This window comes from Phascolarctos cinereus, unplaced genomic scaffold (assembly GCF_003287225.1).
Source record: "Phascolarctos cinereus isolate Bilbo 61053 unplaced genomic scaffold, phaCin_HiC Scaffold_5;HRSCAF=322, whole genome shotgun sequence".
In the NCBI taxonomy this organism is placed as follows: domain Eukaryota; kingdom Metazoa; phylum Chordata; class Mammalia; order Diprotodontia; family Phascolarctidae; genus Phascolarctos; species Phascolarctos cinereus.
This window is the reverse complement of record NW_027555958.1, coordinates 452,182,346-452,201,682: the sequence shown is the minus strand read 5'-3', so window position 1 is coordinate 452,201,682 and position 19,337 is coordinate 452,182,346. Positions and strand designations below refer to the sequence as shown.

The window sequence follows — 19,337 nt, the reverse complement described above, 5'->3', positions numbered from 1 at the left end:
GTATGTATGTGAGAGTGAGTATATGTATGTGAGTGTGTGTGTGTGAGTATATGTATGTGATAGTATGTGTTGTGTGTGAGTGTGTGTGTATGTATGTGAGAGTGAGTATATGTATGTGAGAGTGAGTATATGTATGTGAGTGTGTGTGTGTGTGTGTGTGTGTGTGTGTGTGTGTAGAGGATGAGGAACAGGTAGGCAGGGTCCTTAGGTCAGCTAAGTGGTGCAATGGATAGAATGCCAGGCTTGAAGTCAAGAAGACCTGAGTTCAAACCTGGTCTCAGATACTTGATATGACCCTGAGCAAGTCACTTCACCCCGTTTGCCTCAGTTTCCTCAGCTGGAAAAGGAGCTGGAGAAGGAAATGGCAAACCGCTCTGGTATCACTGTCAAGAAAGTCCCAGGTGGGAGCAGCTAGGTGGCGCAGTGGATAGAGCACCAGCCCTGGAGTCAGGAGGACCTGAGTTCAAATGTGACCTCAGACACATGATACTTCCTAGCTGTGTGACTCTGGGCCAGTCACTTAACCCCAATTGCCTCACTAAAAAAAAAAAAAAAAGAAATCCCAGGTGGGGTCATGAAGAGTCAGACAGGACTGAAAGGACTGAAAAACAAAAGAGTAGAGTCCTCGGCAGGACTTTGAAGTAGCAAACGGTGTCACGGGGAGGGAGCAAGGGGGGCACAGGAAAGAGCTGGACAAGGCAACCGACATTTCTTAAAGGCTTGCTGTGTGCCAGGAGCCGTGCTGCTGGGCAAAGTGCTCTGGGAAGAGTTTTAGGAGAGACACAGAGAGATCTGGGTCTGGGGAGGTCAGGGAAGGCCTCGGGGAGGAGGTGGTACCAGAGCTGGGCACTGAAGGCAGAGATGAGCAGGGAACATGTCTCAGGCACGAGGGAAAGGGACTGGAAAACAGTCGAGAGGGAAGCGTGACTGAGTCCAGAGAGGGAAAGCTGGGCAGGCTGCAGGCAGCGAGTGCAGGGCCTCGGATGCTGGAATGCTGAGGAGTCACCTCACAGGCAGACAGGAGCCACTGCGATGGCCAGTGTTCTGGCAGCTTCATAGGGAACCTGGGTGACCCAGTGGGCAAACCAGGGAATACATGGTGGGCCAAAGCAGTGTGAAGCATGTGACCAATGAGGACCCGGGGTCAAGGAGTGACATCCTCCAGGATATGGTCCAAAGGACTGACAGGTGGTGAGAGTGAGGGAGAGCCCCCGGCCAAGGGCCTCCGGGGGTTGAGTGACCCTCTGCTGAGGACTCTGCGTCACTCCGTCAGCCAATAAGCAAGCATTTGTGGAGCTCCTGCTTTGTGCTGGGGCCCTGTGGGTAGAAATGCAATGAAGGCAGATTTCACCTTCCAATGGGGAGCGAGACCCCAAGGACGGCAATCCCACCGGGGAGGAGGCCTCGATGGGTGGGAATGAGAACATACACCCACTGAGGTCTTGAAATTGAAGCGAAGGCTGGAGAGGAGAGAGGAGAGAGCCTGGAGTCAGGGAGACCGGTCTTGGCCCGTGCCACACAGTACTGCCGGACCCATCTTCCTGAAAACACTGCTTTTACAGTCACTCCCCTGCTCAGTAACCTCCCTTGGCTCCCTACTGCCCTCCCGATCAAGTCCAAACCCCTAGGCAGATGTTCAAGGTTTTCAGCAATATGACTCCACCGTGATCTGTCCGGCCTCATCTTCTCTGCCTGAGCCCTATGCCCAGGACAAAGCTGGACTCGTAGAAAGAGCCCGAGTGCTGCCTCAGACCGCTACTAGCTGTGTGAGCATAGGCAAGTAGCTCAGCTTCTCTGAGTCTCAGTTTCCTCATCTGTCAAACCACCTTCCTTAGGGGTGTGGGTGTGGTGAGGGGGTACATCTGAACACGGATGTGCATGGTTTTGGTAAACCATACATCACTGTACACATATGTGCAAGGCGTGACTATTGGGATCCATCCTAGGAGGGTTACTAGGGTGGGATTATCAACCCATTTCACAGATGGGAAATTGAGGCCAGAGAGGGGAAGGGTTTATCCCGGCCAAGTTGTGGCAAAGCTCTGACCAGTACCCAGGCAGCCTCAGTCCCGCCGGCTGCTCCCTGTAAAACCTTGGGCCGGTCACTTCCTGGCCGGGCCTCGTTCTCCTCGTCTGTCCAACGAGGGAGCCCTTACCTCGGAGGTCCCTCCCAGAGCTGAATTAATGACTCTGTGCCGCTTGGCCCCCTCCCCCCGCGCAGCCCCTCCCCAGCAGGCGGGAGGGATGACTTAACAAAGCAAACAGATGGAGCTCAGGTTTCAGCCCGTCCCCGCACCTGAGCCCAGCCGGCAGAAGGACGTGGAGCCCTCCCCCGTGGCCAATCAGCGGAGGCTGGGCCCCTGCCCTCTCGGCCTCTCGGCAGCTGCGGGGAGGCAGGAGTCCTTGCCATTCCCTGGAGCCGGACTGGACCCTGCCCGGCCCCCCTCAATGAGCACAGCCGGGGATGAAGCGTCCCTGCCCACCGGGTAAGTGCTTCTGAATGCCCAGGCTCGGGCACCAGCAGCTGTCTGGGATGTACCAGCTGGAGCTGGGCAGGGGAGGCTGAGCGTGACTAATCAGTGGGGGTGGGGGGAAGAGGCACCAGGGGACAGCCCGGACAGGTGGAAATAATGGGGGGCCCTTCCCCTCCCCCCACTCAGTGGGAGCTCTGCGGCTTGTTTCTCCCAGAGCCAAGCCCTTGGACAGGACAGGAAGAGGGAGCAGGGGGTGTAGGGGGTGTGTGAGATGTGCGGATGTGTATAGGGGGCTTGCCGAGGGGAAAGGAGATGGAAGGAACCAATCTGCTCATTTAGTAGATGGGGAAACTGAGGCTCAGACCCAGGGTCACACAGATGGGATCGTAGAAGCATAGATTAGAGGTTAGAAGGGACTTCAGAGGTCATCCAGGCCACGCTCCTTGTGGAAACTGAGGAAACCGAGGCAGACAGAGAGGAAATAAGCATTAATTAAGTACCTACTGTGTGCCGGCTATGATGCTAAGTGCTTTAAGATTATTATCTCACTTCATCCTCACAACAACCTTCAGAGGTAAGTGCTATTTTTAATGAGGAAACTGAGGCAGGTAGATTTGCCCAGGGTCAGAGAGCTGGTAAATGCCTGAGGTCACATTGGAACTCAGGTCTTCTTCCTGACTCTGAGCCCAGAGCTCTATCCACTGGAACACCTAGCTGCCCAGAGAGGTGAAGTTACTTGGCCCAAGGCCACACAGATAGGCTTCTGGGAGGCAGCTGGGTGGTGCAGTGGGTAAGTTCATGGGCTTGGAGTCAGGAAGAACAGGGTTCAGGGGTGTGCTGGAGCTGATTGTTAAATTTTTCAGTGTGAGCATTTACACCTTAGAAATTGACAAATGCTACAAATCCAGGACTTCATTGATTAGAAAGCAATGGAGGGAATCTTATTAATGCAGCTGTCTGTCAAACTGTATCTGACGCACACATCCTGAAGGTTAAATATGTACCAGCACACTAGCTGTGTGACCCTGGGTAAATCACCTCACCTTTGCCTCAGTTTCCTCATCTGTAAAATGGGGATTGCAGTAGCAATCTGCCTCCCAAGGCTGCTGTGAGGATCATAATGGGATACTAATTGTCAAGTGCTTTAGAAGTGTTAGCTATTATTACAGCTGGCAGGGACCTCGGGGGCCTCATGTTACACAAAGAGAAACTGAGGCCAAGATAGGTGAAGGATCTTGACCAGCGTCAGGGGCAGGATTCCTCAGAGAGATGAAGCCTCTGGGCCTCAGTATCGCCATCTGTGACATGAGGACATTGGGCTACTTAGTAATACTGATGGCCCACATTTTATATGAAAGGGGAAGGGAGAGAAACAAGTACTTCTCAAGGGCCTGCTATGTGCCAGGCCCCATGCTAGGTGCTGGGGACAGAAAGAAGGGTAAAGGACAAGCCCTGCCCTGCACAGAAACAAGCAGAAGGTGGGGGACACGAGCATTTATGAAATGCCTACTGTTGGCCAGGCCCTGTGCTAGGTGCTGGGGACAGAAAGAAGGGTAAAGGACAAGCCCTGCCCTGCATGGAAACAAGCAGAAGGTGGGGGACACGAGCATTTATGAAGTGCCTACTGTTGGCCAGGCCCTGTGCTAGGTTTTTTTTTTTATAAATATTATTTCAACAGCTATATACAAATAATATATAGACTGGATAAATTAGAAATAATCCAGATGGGGAACCCAGGACCAAATCCTGCCTGATCAGAGGAGTCCTGGTGCCTTGTCAGGCAGTGTGGAGGAAAAGTGCTGGACTGAGAGTCGGGAGCCCTGGCATCCAGCCTCGACTCAAAGCTGACTCCTCTCTCTGGCGTCAGTTTGCTTGTCTATAAAATGGAGGAGTTGAAGCACAGTAGGTGAACACAATCACAGTCTCTCAGAGTAGACTCTGGGCCTATCTCGCACTGGACGAGGAGCCCTGCTATCGATGACATTGTCCAGACTCTTGTTTGTAGATTCCTGGTGAGTTGGCCTGTACCGTTCTGGGACAGTTCTCATTTTGGAAAGAACAGCCTATACATGCTTGAAGACAATTTTCTTGTTCTACTCATGTTGTCTAAGGCCCCTCCCAGTCCTGACATCCCCTGTTCTCGGGCCCCTCCCAGCTCTGACATTTTCCATCCTTTTTTTCCCCCTCCTTTCTTTGTATCCCAAGCACTCAGTGGAGTGCCCAGTACACAGTAGGCACTTACTAAATGCTTGTCATCCTGACTTGTTTCAACACGCTACCTTCCAAGTACTTGTCCATTCTGTAGGCAATGGTTCCGAGTTAGAATTCTAGTCCTCGGTTCCCTGGGGGTGGGAGGAGCACAGAGCACCTGGCAGGTTGCATTTCCACGAGGGATAGAGATGCCTTGGCAGGTATGAAGTCTCTGGCAAATGTTTGGGATGAGAAGGCGCCCTCTGATCCATCTCTGGGCTGAGCTGTATGTGCTGGCTGAGTTTTCTCCCTGGGCAGTATTTACCAAGGGCTGGTAAAGGCTGACTTGTGAACCAGGAGATGCCAGGGGCGGGCACCCTGGCTGCTGGTTGGCCCTCCCTTTCAACCCTGATGATTAGAACACTTTCCCCCAAATCCCACATTAACTCTAATCTCCGCATCCTTCTTAAGCACAGGATAGACCTTGTTGACTGAGACGTTTAAAAAGGAATTTAGGGGTAGTGCAGTCAAGTCAATAAGCATTCATTAAGCACCTACTGTGTGCCAAAACACAGGAAAGGGCCCAGACTGAGGTGTTGAGGGAATTGGGTTCTAGTGTGACAAATTGCTTTCCTTCTCTGGGCCTCAGTTGCTTGAAGAATTGCACTAGGCAATTTCTAATCCCTCACTAAAGGAACTAGTACCAGGGCAGAAGGCTACGAGCCTGGTCACTGGTGGCCACAGACTACTCCCCCTGCCTCTGAACCCCTCTGGGGTTTAGGACGTTCAAGTCTGCTGCTGCCACATTGCCCTGAAAATCAGGGTCATCTGGATGGTCTGAAAAGCCTTCAGTGAGCTTTTACTGAGGATGCCCATTGACAATGAGAGAGAGGAAGGGAAGGTGGGAGGAGGAGATGACTGTGGTGGTCCCCGAATGAGTTTTGAGGAGGATAAGAAGGCGAGACAAAGGGCGAGAGGAGATGAGGGGAAAACTGGGTGGAAAAACAGTCGGACAAGTGAAATCAGTACTGCTTGAATGAAAAATGAAGCTCTAAGTGATTCTGCATCTTTGATTAGAATCGGCCATCCAAGAAATAAGAAATTGGCATAGGGGGTAGCTGATCAGAGGAAAGTTTTTTAAATGTAAGTGATCAACCCCCTATGAAAAGAGTGCCCCGAATTATTAATCATAAAAATGCGAAATAAAGAGTATAGCACTCCTGCCCCGCACATTGACAAAGGACCAAGCTAGGAGTGGTCAGTGTTGGAGGGGGGGAGAAGGTGGGCCCCGTGATGGGCTGCTGGGGAAGCTTTGACTTGGTCTGGCTGTTCTGGAAAACGGAGGAGGTCAAGCACAGTCAGTCAACTAACATTTATCAGGCACCTACTATGTGCCAGGCAGTGCTAAGCCATGGGGGTACAAAGAAAGGCAAACAGTGTTCTCAGGGAGCTTCCTGTCTCATGGGGGAGACAAGATGCCAACAACCATGGCTAGACAGGAGGACATGGTCTGGTGATGGGGGCATGGAAGGATGAAGGGGGACCCCTGAGCTGGGGGGGCTCAGAGAGGGCAGAAGAGAGGCAGAGCAAGGGGAGGGAGGGGGAGGAAGGAGGAAGGGGAAGGAGGAGGAAGGGTGAGGAAGAGAAGGAGGAGGAAAGAAGAGGAAGGGGAAGGAGAAGGAGGAAGTGGAGGAAGGAGGAGGAAAGAGGAGGAAGGGGGAGGAGGAGGAGAAAGGGGGAGGAGGAGCAGCAGCAGCCGCCTCACCCCACCAGCCCCGCCCCCGCCAGCAGGGGGCGCTCCGCCCCAGCCTCGCTCTGATCCCGGGCTCGGCCTGTAGGGGGCGCGTGTGCAGGGGGCGCCCGCCCATGGTCGGGGCCGCTTCTTCCCCTTTCCCAGGCATGGGCCGGCCCCAGGGCAGCGGGGGGCCGAAGGGCATGACTGATGCAGAGGCTCGCGGCCCTCCTCACTAGACCTCGGCGGACAAGCCTGGGCCCTAGCCCCAGGTAACCGGCTGTGGTTGGGGGGGGGTGGCTCTCCAAGTGAGGGCACCTCAGGCAAGTCCCGCCCCCCTCTGGGCCCCGGGGTCCCTTCCTGTGAGGTAGGGGGGCCCCCCCACTCGGGCCCCCAGCGGGTAGGGGGGGAGGGGCGGGGCGGGGGCCAGAGGCCGGGCTTGGCTGGGGGGGCGTGGGGCAGGGCTAGAGCAGGGAGCCCAGACTGGGCAGACAGAAACAGCCCACCCCCCAGGACCGCCCCCTTGCCTGCTGCTGGAGCCCCGCAAGCAGTAGGCACTTACTGAATGCTGGTTGATGTGAGCAGGCATTACGGGAGGCTGGGCAGGGAGGGGCTGCAATTAGCACCTCTGGAGAGAATGCCCGCAGTGGGGTGAGGTTTGCCCAGAATGCAAGAAGCGCCCTGTGCTCAGCGTGATTTTGGGTGAAGCTTTTCCCCTCCCCAGGCCTCCGTTTCCCTCTCTGTAACACAGCGGGTGGATGCACCATGAGGGTTCCCAACCTCTTTCTGTGTCGATGGCGCCTTTTCAGAGTCACGGTGTTTAATGGCGAAATAAATTTCATAGGGTTACAAAGGAAATTAGTGACGGTGAAATGTGGTCATCAAAATACCCCCCCTTTTTTTTTTTACTCCTTTTTGGTGCGGGCAATCAGTCAGGGTTAAGTGACTTGCCCGGGGCCACACAGCTAGTAAGTGCCAAGGGTCCGAGGGCGGGTCTGCACTCTAAGGCTGGAGCTCTATCCACTGCACCCCGTAGCTGCCCCCCCAACAAGTTTAGGGACCCAGGATTCGGGTTCCCTGGCTAAACGATCTCCAAAGCCCTTCCCGGTTCTGATAGCATGTGTTTGCAGGAGCCTGAACCTGAGAGTTGGAGGGACCCCAGGCCCCCAGGCAGTCCCGCTGTAGCTCATCCAGACCTCTGCTTGTAGCCCTCCATGGATGGGGAGCTTACCACCTCCAGAGGCAGCCCTTCCCAGGGCGGGACAGTTCTCGCTATTAGGAAGCTTTCCCTTTCCTCTTTGCCACTCCCCACTTTGACCTCTTGCTCCAAATTCTCCTTTTGATACAGAACCCCCCACCCCCCCTCACTCCTAATCAACTCACATTCAGTCCTTCTTCCTGTCCCCATTTCTTTCAAGCATCCATTCTCCTGAGCTGAGACCTTCCCTTTCCAGGCCTCTTTGATACAGGCTAAGATCCCCTTCCTCTTGTACCCCACTACCGCTGACTCATAGCTTGAGGTCCACTAACCCCTCCAGATTTTCTTCACACCACATCTTTCCCCATCCTCTTCTTATGCTGCTCAGTTTTGGGGCCCTGGTGTATGTCTTTACATTTGTACCCGTTAAGCTTCACCTTAATAGAGTCTTTCTTAGCGCTTGGAGGGAGCTCAGAGAGCATGAACTGGGGCCCGAGAAGAGACAGAAGGCATTTGGTTTCTGTCTCCTGTGTCTCTCACTTCGACAGAGGTCCTCAGGACTTCCCACTCCCCGAGCTTGGTAGGGAGAGCCCCTGACTCAGCATCAAAGCACTTCGGCACTTGCCACCTGTGTCTTATCATCTATAAAATGGATCCTGTCCCTCTTCCGAAGGTTTGTGTGAGGAAAGTGCTTTGAAAACCGTGAAGCGCTCTAGAAATGGGAGCAGCTGAGGGGGGCGTTGGGGAGTGGGGAGGATCTGAACCCAGTTCTCCCTCTGACGCTCTCTGCGTGACCCTGGACAAGACCGAGCCTGGGTTGTGCTTCATGAGTGGCTCCCACCTCTGAGGGCAAAGCAGTTGAGTTAGCTGGAGGGGAGGGGGCCAGGTCTGTGATTTTATCCCTCCGCAGGGTCGATCAGGTACTCACTTGCAGCTGGTGGCCCTGGGGAAGGGCCTGGGACACTGGCTGGGGTCACTACCTCCATGGTTTCCGTTCTTCATAGCCAGTCCTGGGGGGTTGGGGTGAGTGGGGGTGGGGCCTGCCTGGAGCTGGGTCCCCTCCTACTGCCTTCATGGGCTACCATGCAAACATAGACCTAGAGCTGGGGACCACAGAGTCCAACCAGCCCAGCCCCCTCATTTTACGGAGGAGGAAACTGAGGCCCATAGGTGTGAAGGGCCAAGGGTGAGATTTGACTCTGGAACCAGGGCTCTTTTCACTGCACATTCTAACCCTATAGTCAGTAGATCAATCAGCACATGTTTATTAAACAACCATTATGGGTCAAGGCCTGTGCTAGGCACCAGGCTATATAGTCCCTGCCCTCAGAGAGCTTACCCTCCATTGGGGGAGATAGCTTTTGCATTTATAAATAGAGAATAAATACAAATAAGAACCAGGTAGTTGGGGAGGGCACCAGCAGTCGGGGTGCCAGGAAAGGCTTCATAGAGAAGGGGTCACTTGGGCTGTGTCTCAGAGGAAGAGAAGGCACTGAGTTAACCATGACAGGGGCGAGAACAACGTGGGTCTGCCAGCCTTGAGTTCAAGGCACTGTTGTCTGGGCTCGACCGCAGAGATGAGCTGCCGGGGGAGATAGTGAGCCTCCCTTCCTTGGAGGGCTTCCCTTGAGGCCCATGTGTCATGGATCCGGGAGATGAGAGGATTCTTGCTTCTGTACATGGGCTGGACGTGCCGCTGCTGAAGTCCCTTCCATTTTAAAATTTGGTGTCTCTTTGGTACAGACCCTCCATGTCCAACCTGAACGTGGCCTTGGATGAATGCATGATCGCCCTCGACCTCTTTCTCACCAACCAGTTCTCCGAGGCACTCACCTACCTGCAGCCCAAGTAGGAGCCACACTCTCTGACAAGTTTGTTGGGGCGTGGGGAAGAGGGTGATGGAGGGATGGAGGCAGTATATGGGGGGGGAGGTATGGGTGGTCCTGTTCCTCAGCCCATGTAATGGGCAGCACCCGTGACCCTGAGGGTTCCTAGTGCTGCTGCAAATCTTATCACCAACTGTGTGCCTTAACTGCTTTGAGCTTCAGTTTCCTCATGTGTAAAATGGGGATAACGATCTGAGGATCCAATGAGATAACCCCATTTAATAAGTAGGACATAGTACTGGTAATGTGCTGTATACATTAGTATAAGTACAATATAGATATTAGTAATACACTGTACATGTTAGTCTGAGTACAGTATAGTACTGGTAATGATGGTGATGATGGCAAAGTCCCTGCCTACAAGGAGCTTATGGTCTTCTGGGGGATGTCACTCCCAGATACTCCTCTGGCTTTGTGGGGAGATCTTCTTTGATGCTGATTGCATCCCCTCTGGCCCTACCTATCTGTGGCACTGGGGGATATGCCATGTGAACTCAAAGGATTGTACAAGATGAAATGAGGACGTGGAGAGCGCTAGGAACTGGGAGAATCAGGGGAGGCTTCATGAAGGAGGGAGTTCCTAGGCTGAGCCTCGGAGGAAGACAAGGCTTCTGAGGAGGAGCAGTGAGGAGGGAGGGCACCCCAGGCAAGGGGGACAACCTGGGCAAAGGTGTGGGTCTGGGAGAGGGAATGTCAAGAGGGCCATTTGGTCTGGAAGGTGAAGTCCTTGGGACCCAAGACGAGAGAGGCAAAGGGACCCAGGCAGTCATTGGCAGAGGCAGACTTATAAGAGAGAGAGAGAGAGAGGGAATGGAGGAATGGAAAGAGAGACACAGAGAGAGAGTGCATGCATGTGCGCGCGTGTGCGCGCGCACGCGCACGCGCGCACACACACACACACACACACACACACACACACACACACACACACTAAAGGGACTCTGGAATGTTTAGCAACGCATCTGCTTCCATTCTTGAAGGATCACGCCCAAGAATGCTAATCCCAAAGTTGTAGATCAAGGCCCCTCGGTGATAAACAATATCCATGAGTGTCTCTGGCCAGCCTAGTTGTCTCCTGGATGCTGCCCTGATGCCAAGCCTCTCTGGCCTTGGCAAGGCTGGTGCTGGGATGAGTTCAGTAACCCGTGGTGCCAGCAGAGCCCTCCTGATGCCAGGGTCACACTGGAGACAGGTTCTGGGGGAGGAAAGAGGCAGAGGAGATGGGCTGCAGGGGAGGGATGACAGCAACTCCCCTTCCTGGAGTGTTTGACAGCTTCCAGAAGGCTTTCTTCACATGTGAAGAAGACGAGGTAGGGATTATTACACCCTTTTTAGAGATGCAGAAACAGGCCAAGTGAGGTGAAGGGGCATGCAGAAGGGCGTGTAACTAGTAAGTGTCTCAGCTGGGAGTCAGAGCACTTCTCCTGCCTCTAAGGTCAGGGCTGTCGTTGGTGCACTCTGTAGAGTCTGTACCATTTGAGGATCAGTTGAAGGGACTGAGGACGTTTAGTGGGAGAGAACATGATAGTTGTCTTCAAGTGTCTAAAGGGCTGGTGTTACGGGAGAATTAGCCTTGTTCTGTTCTGTCCCAGAGGGCAGAACCAGGAGCCATGGGAGGGAAGGGACAAAGAAGTTGATGTGGGCTGGATCGAAGGACCAACTCTAACAATGCGAGGTCTTCTGGGGAACACGTGATGTGCTCCCCGTCCATGGAGGCTGCTCCAAGTGGAAACTGGAGGATCACTTCTCAGGGGGTTATGGTAGGGATGCTCAGTCAGGTAAGTGCTGGACCAGGAGGCGCCTGGGGTTCCTTCTAGCTCTGAGACTCTGATTCTATGGTCCTATGTCTTTGCCCTTTGGGGATGAAACCCTAAACAGGTGCCCCAGAAGGTTTGCAGCTGACAACTTGTCAGTTCTCAACGGTGGTCCTGCCCTCCATTCTCCTCTCTCTGCTTTCCAAGGCCCTGGAGATGGGGCAGGCCAGGGGCAGATGTCCCACTGCTGCCCTGGGAGGTGGCTCAGAGCACAGCCTAGTGGCCCTGGCCCCAGCCGCTTCTTGAAGGCTAAACCTTGAACCCCCACTGGAAAACAGGAGGCATCTTTATTCATTGACTCCCCCACATGGATTAAGCACTGACTGTGTGCAAGGCTCTGGGGATCGCAGGATTGAATGCCGGAAGGGACCTGATTATCTCGTCCAAACCCCAGATCCTGGAGAGGAGAAGGGAGGTACCTCAAGACACCCAGATCATCCAGGCCCTGGGACCCAAAGCCAGGCTTTCCCCATCACAGTCTGGGTGCCAGAGATTTAGGGAAACGGCATAGGTGGTGTCCTTGTCCTCAGCTAGAGAAAAGCCACATGCATAAACAGGGTTGTAGACTCTAGCGATGGAAGGGACCTTTGGCGTCCAAACCCCTCATTTCACAGAAGAGGAATTGGGACCCAGAGAATTGAACCAACCGGCCCAGTCTCGCTGCTGTTTCATGGCACAGCCAGGGATTGATCCTCGGTCCTCCTGCTCCCCCCAGTCATAGCCACTTCACTGAGATACAAACAGAATATGACTGGGGCACAGAGGTAGCAACGCACACAGGGGTCAGAGGAAGAGAAGATCTCAGGGAGGGCTTCATGGACGAGGTGGATATGATTGAAACAAGTGGCAATGGGGGTGGGGTAGGAAGGCATTCCAGGCCTTGGGAAAGGCCGGAGCAAAGATGGGGAGATGAGAAAGTCCAGTGTTCAGGACACGGGGACTCAAAGGGAAGGGAAGTAAGATGGATCGAGGCTGGAAAGGTATGTCAGAGCTGGTTCTCTGGGGGCCTTGAGTGCCACCCTGAAGGGCTCAGGCCATACTTGGCAATCAGTGGGAAGCCATGGCAGGTCTTTGAGCTGGAGAGTGATGTGATCAGACCTGTGCCCTGGCATGATTGAGCTGGCAGCCCATGGAGGGCGGGTTGGAGGGGGAGAGACCGAGGCAGAGAGGCTGACTGGGAAGCTATTGCCTGGGTGGGGATGAGGGCTCGAGCTGGGGCGTTGGCTGGATGCTGATGATGGTAAAGAAGAGGAGATAAAATCACCAGGAGTTGGCTGCCTGAGGGGGAAAGAGAAGGCAGTCAGAGGTGACTGTGAGTTTCCAAGCCTGTGTGGCTGGAAAGCTGGAAATGGGGACTGGTTTCAGAAGAAAAGTTCATCTCTAGCCAAGAGGAGCAGGAGGTGCTGAGGGAAATTCCAGCCGCATCTGCCCAGCAGGCATCGTTGGCCCAGGGTCCAACACCACGGCCCCAGAACTGTCTAGCTCTTTGCAGGAAGCCGGCTCATTGGCCTCTGCACTTGTGCCTGGCACATAGTAGGTGCTTAGAAAATGCTTCTTGCCCACTGAGGGAGGTGGAGCAGTTGAGCTGTGGGGGCAGGAAGTCCGGATGAGGGCCCTGGCCTCTCTTCCACTGTGAGGCTGGCTGTTGGCAGGTGGAGAGAAGAGAAGAGGGAGGCTGGAGCAGGACACTGCGGTGGCAGAGCCTTGTGTATAGAAGGGGGGACACCAGAGAGCCCGGGGATATCCTTGCTGGTCTAGGCTTCCTTGGGTGGGATTCCCTGAGCCTGGGCCAGGTGGTGCTGGGCTGCCAGGGTGGTGACAACCGCCATCTCCGACAGTACCTTTTCTCTGGGGCAGGCCTGTGTCCCACGTTGTGACAGCTGGGATGGGAGGATCAGGCAGCAGGAAGCAGAGGTATCACACAGGACTTGCCCCGCCTTTCCTGTGTCCTTCAGCCCCCCTAGAAGGTGAAACTGGAATTAGGGGCATGGAATAGGAAAAGGGCCAGGTTTGCTGCCTCTTATACTTGGACCCCAAACCCCCAAATCAGCTAATAATGATGATAAATCCTAGTATCTTAGAGTTGGAGGCCCTTAAAGGTGGCGAGGTACCTAAGAATAATGACCACTCCCGACCCCGCTGGGCCGCCGTCCTCATTGCCACCCTCATCTCCTCTTGTTCCTGTTGGGCTGCTGCCTGGCCTGCGGCGCCTTCTGCCCTACGTTAACTGAGCCTGTCTGGGTGACACGTGGCCTGGGCAACTGTCACTTAGGGCTGGGCCCAAAAGAAAGACCCGCCTGCTCAGGTTGGGATGGGGTGTGTGGGGTGTGTGTGTGTGTATGTGGAGTGTGTGGGGTGTGTGTGGATGTGTGTATATGTGTATGTGGTATGTGTGTATGTGTGTGCTGTGTGTGTGTATGTGGGGTATGTGTGTAGGGGGTGTGTGTGTATGTATATGTGTGTTGTGTTGTGTGTGGGGTGTGTATGTGTGTGTGTGTGTGTATATATACATGTGGTATATGGGGTGTGTGTGTGGTGTGTGTGTATGTGTATGTGGTATATGTGTGTGGGGTATGTGTGTGTGTATGTGTGTATGTGTGTGGGTGTGTATATATGTGTATATATATGTGGTGTATGTGTGTATATATGTGGTGTATGTGTGTGTGTATGGGTGTGTGGTGTGTATATGTGGGGGGGGTGTATGGGTGTGGATGTGTATATACATGTATATATATGTGGTGTATGTGGTGTGTGTATGTGTGATGTGGGTGTGTAGGTGTGTATGCATGTATATGTGTGTGGTATGTGTAATGCGTGTATATGTGTGTTGTGTGTGCATGTGTGGGGTGTGTATATGTGTGTATGTGTGTGGCGTGTGTATGTGGGTATGGTGTGTGTATATGGGTATATGGGTATGTGGTGTGTATATGTGGGGGGGTGTATGGGTGTGGATGTGTATATACGTGTATATATATGTGGTGTATGTATGTGCGATGTGGGTGTGTAGGTGTGTATGTATGTATATGTGTGTGGTATGTGTAATATGTGTATATGTATGTTGTGTGTGTGCATGTGTGGGGTGTGTATATGTGTGTATGTGTGTGTGGCATGTGTATGTGGGTATGGTGTGTGTATATGGGTGTGTGGTGTGTATGTGTGTGTGTGTGTGTGTGTGTGTGTGTGTGTGTGTGTGTGTGTGTATGGAGGAGACATTACTGGATTTATTCCAGTTGATTACATACTGCCAGCAAACCAGCACTGCAGCAGACATTTACCTACTCGGTCACTTCAGACTTATGAAATGCTGGCTTAGCTCTAGTATCTCTGGCACTTCCTCTCTCCCCCTGAGGCCCATTGGAATGTAAGCTCCCTGAGGGCAGGGGTTGCTTCCTCCCTCTTGTCTTTGTAGCTCTGAGGGCTTAGCCCAGGGCCAGGCCCTAGGCAGTGCTTACTTCCCTAAGCCTGGCTGATTGATCAGTTGATTGACTGATGCTCCAGGTAAGGAAAGGGAGATTCACAGCAGTGAAATGTCTGCCCAAGGTCACCCAGTGGGTGAGCAGCAAGCCCAGGGCCTGTGTATCCAAATCAGATGCTCTTTGTACAGCACCACTCCTGGAATATGTTGGCATGACGCCGTGGTCTGGTGGCTAGAGACTGGACGTCGAGTCAGGGAGACCTGGGTTCAGATCTCACCTTTGACGTGTCTCAGTTTCCTTTTCTATAAAATCAGGGGACCTCTAAGATCCCTTCCAGCTCTGAATCTATGACCCTATATGTAGAAGGAGCTGAGATTTTCCTCACCTGTGCATTTATTTCTTTTTTTCCCACACATTGTTTAGTGAACACCTGTTATAGGAAACGTTCCCTGCTGGGGAGACAAAGATGGGTTGGCCCCAGTCTGGTCCCACTGGGCCCTCTGTCAAATAGGCGATAGATGACACACAATCAAATCACTGTCCCCGCTGACTCGATGGAGCAAAGTTCCCTAAAGAGGTCCTGGCATCTTATCGGAGGGTGATCCTATACATGGGGCCTCCTCCTGGACCTTCTCAGCTCAGCCCCTTGAAGAAAGCCCCTGTCCCCACTGGGCATGGACATTGCCCTGTGTGTCCCCCTCCACTCTGTACGGCTATGAGCAAATTAAAGATTGAGATAATTCACAATCCCTGAGGTATCTGTCTGGGAAATCAGGAAGACACATGTGCAGATCAGTACTTCAGGGAGTTCCCAGGCCGGTGAGGCCTGAGGGGGAAGACCACTGCCAGCTGGGGGCTCCCAGGAGGCTTCTGGAAGGGAGTGGTTGAATTGGGCCTCAGGGGACTGGTAGGAATCGAGCAGGTAAAGAGCAGAGGGAGCTAGGGAATTCAGGAATAGGGGATAGCCCGAATGAGGGCATGGAAGCCTAGAGTTAGCCAGCCAGCCAAATTTTTAAGGGTCTACTATGTGCTAAGCATACACCCCCCCACATACACACACATACATACACCACACATATACACACATATCACACAACGCACCACATGTATATACACACACCACACACATACATACTACACACAGATACACACCACACACGTACACACACCACATACACATATACACCACACATATACACACATACCACACAACGCACCACACACACACACACACACACCACACACATATACACCACGCACACACATACACATACCACACACATATACACATGTTATAAAAACCCCAGACTCAATTCAGAATTCAGCCCAGGACTGGGCTTGGTGAATTCCCCCAACAAGAGTTAGCTGGATCATAAAGAAATCACAGTTGTGGAGTGAGAGAAGAGATACCTTTACTGAGAATTAGGTGTGGTCCCGCATTGGAATCACACGTCTATACAGGAGCAGGGCAAGTGCTTGTATAGGATCAGTTGGCTTTAACCCCTAACTTGTCCCAACTTTCCTGCACATCCCATTTAACATCTGTGTTTGCAGTGCAGTATCTATTGTTTCTATAAAGTCTGTGAAAACCAATCTCCTCTTCATCTTGTTTACATATTTGTGTAAACCAATAAATCAATCTCCCCCCACCCTATTTACGCATTTGTGTAAAGCATAAACCAAGAAATCAATTAATCAGTAACCTGATCTCCCCCTGTCCTGTTTTCTTATCAATTCTGTGGGGACCAAACTGTTAGCATTTCTCACACACACATATACACATATACTACATATATACACACATACCACACACATGTACATGTACACACAGGGAACACATCTACACCTCCCCCCATACACCACACCATACAAATGCAAATGGGAAAAAAGACATTTCCTCCTTTAAGAGACTTACATTCTAATGGGGGATGAGTAGAGGCTAAAGAGTAAAGGTGGGGAAGGCATTGTAGAAGTCTGGAGGGACTAAGGACCTGCTGCAGAGGAGCGCCCCCTCATCCAATTCAGCCCGTCTGGAATCAGCACTATGACTGGCCCACCTAGTGGCCATGGAAAGAGAAAGAAAGAAAGAAAGAAAGAAAGAAAGAAAGAAAGAAAGAAAGAAAGAAAGAAAGAAAGAAAGAAAGAAAGAAAGAAAGAAAGAAAGAAAGAGGAGGAAGGAAAGAAAGAGGAGGAAGGAAAGAAAGAGGAGGAAGGAAAGAAAGGAAAAAAGAAAGAGAAAAGGAAGGAAAGAAAGAGAAGGAAGGAAAGAAATAAAGACAGAAGGAAGGGAGAAAAGAAAAAAGAAAAGAAAGGGAAAGAAGGAAGGAGAGAAAGAGAATTTCCTAAGTATTTACTATGTGATAGGCACACTGCTCAGTTCTGGGGGTGCCGAGGCCAAAGTAAGCTGTTTCCTGGCCTTGAGTTTCCTACGTTTTAGTGAGGGGGATGAGTGGTGCCTAGGCAAGGGTGTTGGTCTGATTATCGTCTTCAGACCAGAGGGAGACCAGAGGAATCCCGAGGTTCTGCCACTTCTCAAGGAGTTTCCATTTTCATAACTTAAAAGTCATAGAACGTGAGAGCTGGAAGGGACCGTCGTCTCCCTCCGCATCTCGTGAGGCCCCTCTCTGATGCCGCCTCATCCAGGAAGTCTGTCCTGATCAGGCCACCCCATACGATGTCTCCCTTCTCTGAAGTCAGCACTCTGTCCCCCTTGTATGACGCTTAGAGAATCCTAAGTTACAGGTTCCTAGGGACCTCCCTTGGCCCCCCTCCCAGCCTGCCCATGGGGCAGACCCTCTGCAAGTGTCTGGGCTCTGCACACTTTCCCCATCTCCAGGTGCCCAGCATGCCTTGCCATGCTGGTGGAGACCAGAGTGTGGGTAGTTCCTGCCCTGGTCCCTGGTGTCCTAAGGAGGTGTTCCTCAGGGCCCCTGCACTTGGGTCTTCCCCAGGGGAGGATGAGAAGCCTGGCTGCCTACTGAGGTGTTGGTGGTGTCCAGGATGCCCACATTGGCTGTCGGACGTGCTGGGACACCATCTAGCTTAACCTGAGCAGAATGTCAGCTTCCTGATACAAATCAGGACAGGCCAAAAGAAAATGAGGCCGTGGGCTGAATGGCTTTCTTATGTGGATTCCCTAGACTTGTCCTGGTTTGTCTTCATGGGTCTGTGCTGTAATAGTCCTTATAAACCACAGTTTGGTGGCTTGGTGGATATAGCTTTGGGCCTGGAGTCAGGAAGACCTGAGTTCAAATCATCGACCTCTGTCTGCCTCAGTTTCCTCATCTATAAAATGGGGCAGTGGCAGCACCGACCTCCCAGAGTCGTTGTGAGGATTAAATGTTTTAAGCTGTGAAAAGTGCTTCGCAAACTCTGAAGTGCTGTGACCGTGAAAGTTCAAGAGACGTAGTGTCTGGGCAGTTAATCATTTTATTAATCACACTAGCAGATCATTAATAAAAGTGGTCAGTGGCATTCCTGAATGCTAGAGAACCCTCATGGAAGCCACTCAGTACTTACATGCCCTTGGAACAGTGGATGTTCCTGAGGTTGGTGATCAGTTCTGATTAGTTACCAAGTAATGAGAGAATGAATGTTATAATGAGAGGTGGGCTTATTCTCATGAGGGGCTGGGGGACTGTGACCCGGATCACTCAGTCTCCGTCAGAGAGATTTAACTATACCCACATTGCCCTGTCTAGGGTAATCTAGACAAAAGGGGAATCTGCCTTTACCCAGACCTGTCTGAGTAAAACACAGTGGGCCAGATTGCATCAATTCACCTAAACTAAAATTTCTTTGCCTTCTGATCAGGTCTGAGTTTTCCAGTTGGGTCAGTTTCACCCAAGATTTCATCTCATTATGAGCCCTATGCTTCAGAGGCTGACTGGGTAACCTACAGGGGCTGATTTCCAAATGACGAAAGGAAGGGGAAAACCTTAGTCCTAATTCAATAATTGTCTATTAATATAGGAGAGAAATAATCATTTCTCTCAGTGCTGCATTCATGCTAATTATGACTGTTATTATTTATTTATTATAATGCTTGTCATCATCGTCATTGTTATCAAATAACTCAGGATGATGCTGTCCTCTCATTTCTTCTAAATTTCCTAAGAAAGGCCTTCAACTCCAGCATCTTACAGTTGGGACAGAGCAGGCTAGAATCAGAGGGCCTGGGCTTCAGCCCTCATCACCACAGTAATCCGGGTGACCTGTTTCTTCATCTGTTAGATGAGAAAGTTGAACAAGATGGAGGCAGACAGGGAGAGAGGTTAAGTGACTTTCCCAGGGTCACGCAGCTAGCAAGTGTCTGAGGTCAGATGTGAATTTGGGTCTTCCTGACTCCAGGCCTGAAGCTGTATCCAATGCACTGCCTAGCTGCTTCCTAATAAGGCAGAACATATTGAGCTTAAAATGTTTATAGGATATCCAGGCCAAAATATTCATAGTCATCTGGAGATGCAAATCTGGAGGTCAGCAGCTAGATAAGTAGACCTGAGAATCATCAGCATGGGGTGATGATGGAATCCATGGGAACTGATAAGATTGCCAAGTGAAATAATGCTTAGAGAGAAGGGAACCCAGGATAGAGCCTTGGGGGATACCCACAGATTAGCAAGCTTGG

The 19,337-nt window shown here is 52.0% G+C and overlaps 1 protein-coding gene across 3 annotated transcripts in view; it reads left to right on the top strand.

The window, feature by feature from the left end:
* The window catches only part of TTC39A (tetratricopeptide repeat domain 39A), an 82,388-nt gene that overhangs the window by 23,954 nt on the left and 39,097 nt on the right, over positions 1-19,337 (top strand). Inside the window, exons 1-2 of one of the 3 annotated variants that reach the window (XM_020987738.2) lie at positions 2,289-2,486; positions 9,338-9,442. In XM_020987738.2, coding sequence (XP_020843397.1) covers positions 2,449-2,486; positions 9,338-9,442 — 143 coding nt within the window. In that variant the 5' untranslated portion in view covers positions 2,289-2,448. Of the gene's footprint in view, positions 1-2,288; positions 2,487-6,520; positions 6,669-9,337; positions 9,443-19,337 lie in introns of those variants that run through there. The other 2 variants (XM_020987737.2, XM_020987739.2) reach the window with 2 other exon arrangements.